We start from the raw sequence: 10,874 nt of genomic DNA, 5'->3' as shown, positions 1-10,874 counted from the left end.
GCGTTCAGAGGGAGGCAGCAAGATATCTGACAGCAGCCGGGGCACCATAATCGAATTCCCAACAATGTCATTGACTGGCAGGTTGCAAAACAGGAGATACATCGGCTGGTGAAGGTTCTTGTCAATGAAAACCAGAACTACAATGCCAACATTAACTAATATGATAAGTAGGTAGGAGAAAAAGAAAAAGAAAAAGACAGGGTACACAGAAACCTGTGTGACTTTTAACCCCTCCAGCTGCAGGGTGAAGCTGTTGAATGTGTAGTTTTCCATCAACCTGAAACAAAAGAAACAAAAGGTTTAATCCTCATTTTTCACGTTTCATTTGGATAATATCAGTGACTAATTACATCTTCTATGATAGAGGTTTTTGCAAAATGTAAACGTAAGAAAGAGTTTAAGAAAATAGTTCAAAATCATTCAAACCTGAAGAGCATTTGCTGCCTGGCTTTGAAACTGTTCAGTGATTAAATATCAGTATATATCAAAGGATTGAAATATTACCTTTTGTTTTTCTCACTGTGCCTGTGAAGCCACCAGCCAAACTTCTGCCAGAAGACCACAACCTGTCAGTCTTTAAAAACAGATCAGGTCATCTGTGGAGGTGATGCATGATGCAACGCCAAGACATCAAGTTGGTGGCCATAGAGACTATGAACAACTGACGCAGGTCACTGCTGTGAAATCAGCATTCACTTTGTCCAAAATATAATCATGATTAATGATGATGCATTAATTCATTGCACGCTTGTCGTACATTGTGGACACTGACAGTTGTGGTGTCTTGAGGACCAGCTACCCCAGAATCAGAGACAGAGGTACAGCCCTACGATCTGCAGGATCTACTTTCCTGCCTTGTTGCCACATCAAGACTGCTTTCAGTGGCTTGGTCCAACAGCGGCCTAAATCTTGCTCAACTGTTGGTGGAGTCATGCTTGTGATGAAGAGGTGCCAGAAGTCTGTTGGACTAATTTAGGATACATGCACTAGACACTAATCCGAATCTGGCTCAAGAGTTTTGAGGTCATAGTCGGCCCAAATCTCCACCACGGAAACCTTGCCAAATAGCAGGTAATTGTTTTTGTTGGTGACCACTAATTGCAGGGTTTGCAGTTCGATCCCTGGTGCCTCCTGTCCACATGTTTAGGTGTCCTTGAGCAAAACATTGAACCCCAAATTGCTCCCAATGATCAAGTCAGCGCCTCACACAGTAGCTTGCTAGCACTGGTGTGGCAGACTGAACTACTTGATTTCTCTGACGCTCCATCTGTGGTAGTTGACCTTACTGCATCTCAACCTCTTGCTGTTCTTATAAGGACACTTCTTCTGCATCAGAGAATGAAAAGCTTCTTCTACATCAGTCTATCTGGTCATCACCTGTTGAGTATTGCTATGTGTACAATCTCTGTCGTACCTCTTCTTGATTCTTCCTGGGTCTGTCCTCTGTTACTGACAGTTGTCAGTCAAAGCCTGCATTCTTCTTTCTTCTGTTTCCTTTTCTTGAGGTTGTGGTCTGTCTCTCTTAAACCCATCTTGAATATGTCTTCTCATGTCTTTCTTCTCTACCTGTATCACTGTCCCAGAGTCCGTCTGGTCTAATCTCTTCTTGCCTGAATCTTTGTCTCTGTCAAAGCCTGGTACTCAGAGTGATCTGTCCATCAGTCTCTTTTGATTCTGAATGTCCTCGGCATGACTCATTGTTCATCAACCCGATCTTGACCCTCTGTCTCCTGCACCTTTGTTGGAGTTTGGATTGTTCTTCTGTAAATATCTGATTTGTTGTGGGGACAGGGGGCTTCCACTGGCTTTAACTGTAAGCCCATGAACCATTTTACTTCCCCTACATCATAAAGACTTTTGACCCATCCTGAATCTTTGGGCCTTGAATTAACATGGTTGGCTAAAGATTGACTCTTTCACTGGACTGAACCTCATTCATGAACCTGACAGAGGAATGTTCTGATGTCCTTATTCCACCGTATCTTTGTTTTACCTTTCAAGGAAAATGCTTCCATTTGGCTGTTTCTTTGTGTCCATGTGACCTCAGCTACAGGATGGAGTCCTGTTACAATGTTAAGGTCATTGATTGGTACAAGTGCTGTTTTATTGTAAAACTTGAAGTATGTGGTGATGGGTGAAGGGTCCAATAATTTGTCTGGACTGTTTACAGGACTGTAAGGGAGGACCATTACTTCAAAGTCACTCTATTTATCCGGCAAAGAGAACGATTAAAGGTCTGTAATTAAATTCAAGGTTTGACCACTGGATCTGAAATCACAGTTTTGTGCTTCTGAGATGTCCCATAACACAGAAACAGAAAATGAACTTGGTTTGGATGACAGGACAAAAGGATGTTGTAACAATAACCCCACCCCCCACCCTCCACCCCCGGCTGAGTAATGCCATGTGAATGACCTCACTGTTTCACCAACACTGTTTTTGTTGTTTTGCTGTTGTTACAATGATAGTTTGTTAATTAGTACCATGAGGCAGCAGGAACTCTGCAGCGAAGCCTCAGCAGACCCGACCTCCCTCCCCAGCACCAGCTGACACCAGTTAGCTTGTACAGGTTTCGTCACCCCAGAGGGTTTTTGGCATTGAAACAACATTAATACTCTGAAGATCAAACTCTTGTATCATGACTTTTCCCAGAACACCATAAAGAAACTTCAAGGAATGACACAACAGTTAAGTAGTTGTCTAAATGAAGTTTTCCATTTGGTAAACATTTTAAACCTCTTCCACAACCTTTGACCCAGAGAAGGAGTAAGTAGGTACAAAAAATGTGGATGGATTCTCTTTTTACATGGTTTTTCTCCTACTTATGTCTTTATACTACGTGTTTTTATATATTTAATAATATACTCTTATTTGTACCATAAACAATCCAGAAAAGTCTGGATTACCAGCTGGCAAAGAGGAAAACTGCCCCAAGGCTCAAGGCCCTTGAATACAAATAATAGATTGAATACAAATCAGTAAATTTTGATAATCTTATTAATTGTAAATTTATCATGAATTTGCACCACTAAAGTACAATATCAAATAGACAGGTCCTGTATTATTAGCTGATGTTGTGGCCCTATCTTTTAGAAGCACCCAACAAACTGACTCATGGAAAACCTGGGGCCAGGTACAGTTTTCTGTGTCAATTATTAGATTAGATTAGATTAACTTTATTAATCCCACAACTGGGAAATTCACTCACCACAGCAGAAAATAAACATCTATGGAAATATACATCAAAAATACACCAATGGTATGTTCACATTGGCGACTTCTTTAGTTTAGATCAGGTGCTAACATTGCAAGAAGCAGTGAGTCGTGCGCTGGTGGAGCTGCAGAGGTCGTGGTCGTGGATGAACATGTAGCATGACTGACATTGGGCATAGTCTGGGAATTTGCCAGCAGGTGATTACGCTGCATATTTGGGTCACCTGTTCAGGTTAAAAAGTGATGAGTTCATCTAAAGAAATGAGGATCTGTGTTTTATGTTGAAGTCCATGCTGCCTTGTGCACGTGTGTTGTGGCTCTTGTGTACCTGTGTTGTACCTGGGCTGTAATGAGTGTCCTGGAGGCCTCAGAGCTCCCAGGTGTCTCAGTGACCAGCAGGTTAATAGAATTAAAAGCTGCAGTGAGGCGTTCAGGGGGCAGCGGACAGGGAGCCGCTCACTCTCTCTAGAGAGACTCCAGCCTGCAGACCGACCTGCTGACTGTACCTTCACACTTTCCTTTGACCCTATAGCCTTCTACCAAAGTGTGCCCAGAAAGTGTTTAGCCTAGCTTAGCACAAAGACTGGAAGCAGAAGGAAACTGTTAGCTTAGCTCCATCGAAAGAGATTGTGTTTGTGATGTTTTCTTCGACTCCTCTGTTTCTGGCTCTTTCTCCTGTTTGATGTGATGCAGGCCACAGGTTCATGGTTCATAGTGAGTGAAGCGAGTCCCAGTTGGTCCCAGGAGCTTTCATTGCTGCCTCCACTGAGCTCTGATCAACATCTATTACCGCGCCTGTCTCTTTGCCCCCACGGGGCTAATTACCATCTGAAACTGTTGATAAATGTTTTGTTAGGAAGCGGCTCACAGTGGACCTCATTAATGATCGCCTTTGTTTCTGAATCATTAGCATTCATTACTGGCTGCTGTGGTAACTGGGACACAAGTGATGGAACTGGTGGACCATTAGGAGGCAGTGCAGTCCCCTGAGCTCCCAGCATGCAACAGCTGAAACGAACTGAGCTTCTAACCATAAACAAACACAGTGGGGGGGGCCTTCAGGGTCTGCACAGAATAAACAGGAAGAGGTCACTTAAGTTTTAACTTTTGTGTGTTATGTCTTCAGCAGTGTGTGAAACACACCAACGCCTGCTGGAAAAAACTTATCTTGCTCTAGCAGCGTAGCCACATGACAAAACACCAGCATTGCTAGTTATAGTTGTGCAAACCACATATGTAGATTAGTACGTTTAACCTTCTGTCATCTTCTGCATAAATGTTGAGTCTTTAAAGTCCTAAAACATAAAGCAGTCCACACCCAGTCATTTAACAAAAGTTATTTATATAAGGACAAAATAAAAGGTTCTTACAAGCTGAGCACAGATGTGAAATTCATGTGACGTGTGATATTTTAATGGAGTTTCAACCTCATCTGTGAAACATTGTTCTCAAAGTCAGTGTCAAGTTCTTTTTTAAATCATAAGTATCTTATATCCTGAGCTTAGACTACAGTCCAGACTCAGAGCCTAGAAGATGAACAACACTGAGGCAGGTAAATGCAGGAGTCAGTTAATGGTCAATATTTAAAAGATTATCATAGAAGTGATTTTATAGATATTTGACACAACAAATAATCCTAATACTTCAGACAGGAAGGAGAAAGGAGAAGACGTCCAGACAGAGACTTTCACACAGGAAAGACAGACCCTGAGTTTAGTCTGGTCCACATTGATCGCTGATATAAAGTTCTGCTCGGAATAAAAAATAAAGTTGTGGTTTCTCTGATACTGATATTTTATTTGTAATATACAAACTGACCAGTAGATGTCGCTCATGAAGCATCAGGAAATGAAGCTTCTGTTGAGCAACTGGCTCAACTGTTCATCAAGCCTCGCCTCTCCATCATTAGTCTGTGCTGAACAGTTTCCAGATGTGTCAGCAGATGTGGTCAACCATGTCGAGCCAGTAAAAACCTCCAGGTTGTGTTTTTCTGCAGAAAACCCCGGGAAGATATGGACAGTGTAAACAGCAGAAGCTCTACTGCAGCATTTTCATGCTTGACCCTCCGTCATGTCTCTCACACACACACACACACACACACACACACACACACACACACTCTGACACAGTCGTTACCCTGCAGATGATTCATGCTGGGTTACGGCGGTGATTATGATTTATTTTCTGCACCATTGAAGCGAGAATGAGTTTTCTTCCATCTGTGTTGCCCTGATGTGACGTGGGTTCACACCTCCTACAGATGTTTGTTCCAGTGTTTCTCAAACCTTTTCAGACCAAGGAACTTAACCACTGAAAAATTAACTTCACGCACCAACTAGGATTTTTATTTTATTTTTTCCTTTCCTTGATCAGAGTCGTGAGTGATTCAACCATTCTGCCATCTGGTTTGATTGTTAGGGAATGTGTTATGTGTAACATCAAAATATTCACACACACAAGAAAATTATGTCACCAAACGCACCGTGAGTCTCAGTCGTGGTGCGTAAATTACACCTAACCTCATCTCTTAAACACTTCCTGTTCTGTTACGTCAGGTTTCATTTGATTTTCTTACATCTGACTCAGTGTTAATGCTCCGGTCCCTGATCCTATCGGCTCTCTGTGTTTCATAGTTAACAGGCTCAATTACTGGAATCCACATTGATCATTTTTAACATTAACAGTGAAACAAAGCGTAAACTGGCGAAGCTCCGGTTACAGCGAAGTCCAACTACACTGTAAAATGCAGTAAAATAATGTTTGAATTCACACACGAGTTGATTTAATATTGAACACAACACACATGCAAGGACCAGGCTCCGCTGTCACTCAGACGTATTCAGACAGACCTCAGTGTCCAGTTTATTAGGAACACCTAGCTAAAACTAATTCAGTCTGATCATGAAGGTTGCGATGTTCAGGACTCTGCTGCAGAGTGCGCTGCTGTTGGTAACCTACCTGCAGTCAAATCAACACCTGTGTGAATCAGTTTCAACACAGACTGAACATGAAGGAGATTTATTCCAGCGTTCCTGATAAACTGGACACTGTGGTTGTTGTCTAATGTCTAATGTCTGAAAGGTTGAGTGCCAAACAGTTTCTTTCACTTGCTGCGTCTCGTTCTGACTCAAGGAGGAACAGTTACACATTTCCTCACAGCTGCGTCACTTCCTGATTATTACCACTGATGGTTCCAGACCCAGTTTCCCAGTAACAGCAGAGATAAGAGATTTCAGTTCCAGTCGCCCCCAGGACTCCTTCACTACTCATACTGACATCTGTACAAAGTTTATCTTCACTTTCATGGGCTGAAGGAGGAAAGTTCGTCTGAGCTCACCTTCAGTTTCAGTGACACACCTGGATGCACCTCTGTTCCTGGTCTGTTGCCCTCCACTCTCTCAGCTTTAACCAGCTGCTGTATTTGATAAACCTTTAATATTTAAATAACTCTGTATGTCAAATAAATGCAGTGCAGGTAAAAATGGCCCCTGAAATGTGGAGCAGAAATATAAAGTTTGTTAAAACTACTGAAGCAGGTGCGCCCTGGAAGCTCACCTGGCAGCAGCCTGGGGTCTCTCACTCTCTCTCTCTCTCTCTCTCTCTCTCTCTCTCTCTTTCTCTTACAATAAACAAAAAAAGAAGTAAAATAAAAGATGTTCAGGTACTAGAGTAAATGTACTTAGTTACCTCCCTCCTCTTGTCACCAGGTGTTCCACAGGTGAAGAGGAACAACAGGTTAAAGAACATTAGATTTGACTTTGGCTCCACCTGCTGGTCACATGATGAACAACATTATCAAGACGGTGAGTCTTCTGTTGTCCTGGCTGACCTGCACAGGGAGATCATCATCCTGCTTCTTCATATTCATCTTTATACTCTTCTTTCTCTTCCTCTTCTTCTTCTTATCAGAATTCTTCATATTCTTCTTCTTCTTTTTCCTCTTCTTATTAGTATTCTTTGTATTCTTCTTCTTCTTCGTATAGTTCTTCATATTCTTCTTCCTCTTCTTAGTATTCTTCTTTTTTGTGTTTTGTTGTTTGACGTCTGAAAGTTTCATTTTAAACAACATATTTAAAACTCAGAGGATTTCCAGTGTTATTATGAATCATCCTCTGGCGACCATGAACATGTTTCAGTGTGTAGTGCAGTGACTTTAACCATCCTTGGTAGAGTGTGTACAGTGTAGAATAAATAATCAAGCCAAAGAGTGAGAGAAGAGTTTGTGTCTTGTTGAAGCAGATTCATTCAGTCTGTGAAAGAAGAACCTGTTTTTCCCTTTTGCAGGTTGTAAGTTTAGACACATGTGTCTGCAAACTCTTCCTCCTCTGCTTTTCGTCAGCCCTGCCTTCAGCACCGGGGTCAAATTCCAGTTGTTCCCTCCCTCCTCGGCTGCAGAGCGCCGGGCTGGAGGAGTGTCACCGCACTGAGACTTACCGGACGGTTTGCTGAACACCAAAGGAGAAAATCAGAGCTGCAGCAAAGTGAAAGGAGGAAGCAGAGATCTGCTGCTGACAGGGTGAGTCTGACTGAATCACGTCTGTCTCTTCTCTCTGGCTTTTAACTCATGAGATGTTTCTGCTTCAGTAGAGCCGCTGTGTTAAAGCAGGAAAGTTTCTGTTTCTAAAACTGTACAAACTCAAAACTACAGAGAATCTGATGAAAAACTGAAGGAGAAAGAAGATGAATGATTGTAATGCTGCTTGTTCACAGTCCTGCTGCTGTGATGTCTGCAGATCACACACGTCATTAGTGGAAAGTTTAATGTGTTTTATTAAACCCTCTGTACTGGAACCTGCTCAAAACATAATATCAGACAAAACTGAAGCTTTGATCTGATTTAATGCCTGTGATTTGTTCACCTTCAGTCAGTGTGTCACTCTGAACCGTGACCTCGTTGGTTTGTGAATCTGAGCTGAGGTCAGTGATGCAGCAGTCGCAGACTCACAGTGGGTGAAGTCAGTATTTGACTGTGTGGTCTGAGCTCGGTGCCGCTCCGACCTGAGCGTGGCTGAAAGGCTCCGGTTTGTTGCTCCTCTGTGATGTGACCTTGCACAACAGCTGCACAGACAGATTTCTGTTTCTGGTCCAGCCTTTGTTTTGTCTGACATTTCTTCTTTCTCCAGTTCTACATCAGACTCAGTTTGTAGTTTAATCTTTGTTTGTTGAAGAAAAAACTCTGTGGCATCAAACAGAAGAAATGAGCAGTGACATTTAGACAATGCTAATGTGCTGACGTTAGCATGTTCCGCTTCTTGCTTTAAGCCGTTAGCATGCTAACATTTGCTAATTGAGGCTCATGGTAATGTTTTTAGTTTTGCAGGTGCAGCTGTTGTTAATTAAACTTTTACACCTGTAAATATCACCGTTGTTATTAGCAACCAGTGACACTGAATACAACAGGCGCACTTCCTGGTCTCTCTCGCCTCCCTCTCCACCTGAACGACCCCCACAGAATATTTAACCATAAACCGAGTGGAAACATTCAAACGACGACCTGATGAAAAATCTGGATTAATCCTCCGTGAACCGTAATTATCAAACTAAAAACCATCAGTTATATAAAAGCTGCGTCTAAAAAAACACAGACATTCATACACAACTCCACTGCAGCGGGAAATCTGTTTTATAAATACACCTGATCATGTTTTCTATCAATGTAATGAGGACGTGTTTATATTTACGTAAAATATTTGTTTTCTGCCAAAATATCTGATGATTATGAAACTGGTTCAACTTTATTCATTAAACACATTCGATGTTTTATTGTAGTTGTGTAATAACGTCGTCTCCTTTAAGACGTGCTGAGCTGTTATCAAACTACCTGCTGTAAAAACACACACACACACACACTACACACACACACACACACACACACACACACACACACACACACACACACACACACACACACACACACACACACACACACACAGACACTCACACACTCACACACACACACACACACACTGGGTGATGTGTGTGTCAGTCAGCGGGTGTTTGATCTCCTCGACCTTCCTCTGCTGATAAGACGCCGCCTCCTTCCTGTTTCTCTCAGGTTGATTAACCTCCATTGTTTTCACATCCAGGTGTAAAGTCAAACTTCCCATGATGCTCCATGTTCCTCTGATGTTTCCCTCTGAAACATCACAGAACATTAAATTACAACTTCATTCTCAGAATATTTCGACTTTTTTTCTTGTAAAATTGATTGAGATTTTTTTTCTCTCAGTGTTGAAATGTTGATAATAAACTTTCTCTCTCTTCACGTCGTCTTTCTGCTGCACTGACTTTCCTGTTGGCCTCGATCCAGACCTCCATCCACTGCCAACAGCTTTCACTCCTCCTCTCTTTGTTTAAACACACACACACACACACACACACACACACACACACATTCTTTATGTTCTCAGTGATTCTAGAAAACTGCAGCTGTGTTTGTGCAGACAGGTGAAGGCAGGAGTGTGTTTGTGTTCACGCTTTGTTACTGTCATGTTTTCAACTGTAGTACATACCTCTGTGTGTGTGTGTGTGTGTGTGTGTGTGTGTGTGCAGTTCAGTGTAGGTCTAACCTGCCACACACTGTGTGTCTTACAGACCGTGTTCTGCTCTTCAGTCTTCCTGTGGTAGAAATTAAATCATGGGCGCCAACAACCTCAACGTGAACTCTGACCCCGCGGGGTCACGACCCTCTGCTCGGCACCGGAGTCTCTTCAACAGCATCAAGGTTCGTCTCTGCTTCACATCCAGATTCTGACAGCCGGTTGGCCTCTGGTCAGCTGAAGGTTCAGACCGAGTCACAGGAACCTGTAGTTCTTCCTCTGGTTCGCTCACTAAGGGCTTTAACTGACTTTAAGTGATTCCTTAAGGAAAAGACTCAGATCAGGAGAAAACCTTCAAGTTAAGGGTGTTTTTATTTGAAGGAAACCGTAACTCAGACAGTGTTTAGATGTTCAGTGCAGCTGGCCTCTGGTTAGATCACCTCCTGTGTCACTACATGTGACTGACTCTGTGTCCAGCTTCAGATTCCAGACGTCCGTCCTGGAATTGTTCTCTCAGGTCACAACATGAAAACATTTCCTCTGCGCTCACATCAGTCTGACTTCAGCTTCTCAGCCTCCATCTTTGTTGTTGTTGCGACTGGACTCACTTTTATTCATCATGAAGAGGTTGTTTTTACAGATCTGATCATATGAACCTGATAAATCTGATCCTCCTCCTCTTCCTCCTACTCCTCCTCCTCCTCTTCCTCCTCCTCCTCCTCTTCCTCTCTTCCTCCTCCTCTTGCTCCTCCTCCTTCTCCTTCTCCTCCTCCTACTCTTCCTCTTCTTCCTCCTCCTCCTCCTCCTCTCTTCCTCCTCCTCCTCTCCTCCTCCTCCTCCTCCTCTCTTCCTCCTCCTCTTCCTCTCTTCCTCCTCCTCTTGCTCCTCCTCCTTCTCCTCCTACTCTTCCTCTTCTTCCTCCTCCTCCTCCTCCTCTTCCACTCCTCCTCCTCCTCTTCCTCTTCCTCCTCTCCTCCTCCTCCTCCTCTTCCACTCCTCCTCCTCCTCTTCCACTCCTACTCCTCGTCTCCTCCTCCTCCTCTTCCTCTTCTTCCTCCTCCTCTTCCTCTTCTTCCTCCTCCTCTTCCTCTCCTCCTCCTCCTCCTCTCCTCCTCCTCCTCA

General features: G+C 43.1%; 1 protein-coding gene across 1 annotated transcript in view; it reads left to right on the top strand.

Annotated features, from left to right (window-relative positions):
* The first annotated feature begins 7,572 nt into the window (after positions 1–7,572).
* The window catches only part of slco2b1 (solute carrier organic anion transporter family, member 2B1), a 23,325-nt gene continuing 20,023 nt past the window's right edge, over positions 7,573–10,874 (top strand). Inside the window, exons 1-2 of the mRNA XM_023399073.2 lie at positions 7,573–7,729; positions 9,808–9,937. Coding sequence (XP_023254841.1) covers positions 9,851–9,937 — 87 coding nt within the window. The 5' untranslated portion in view covers positions 7,573–7,729; positions 9,808–9,850. The remainder of the gene's footprint in view (positions 7,730–9,807; positions 9,938–10,874) is intronic.

This window comes from Seriola lalandi, unplaced genomic scaffold (genome assembly GCF_002814215.2).
Source record: "Seriola lalandi dorsalis isolate HSWRI2012SDOR001 ecotype SW California unplaced genomic scaffold, Sedor1 jcf7180002050318, whole genome shotgun sequence".
Taxonomy (NCBI): Eukaryota; Metazoa; Chordata; class Actinopteri; order Carangiformes; family Carangidae; genus Seriola; species Seriola lalandi.
This window is presented reverse-complemented; position numbering and strand designations above follow the sequence as displayed.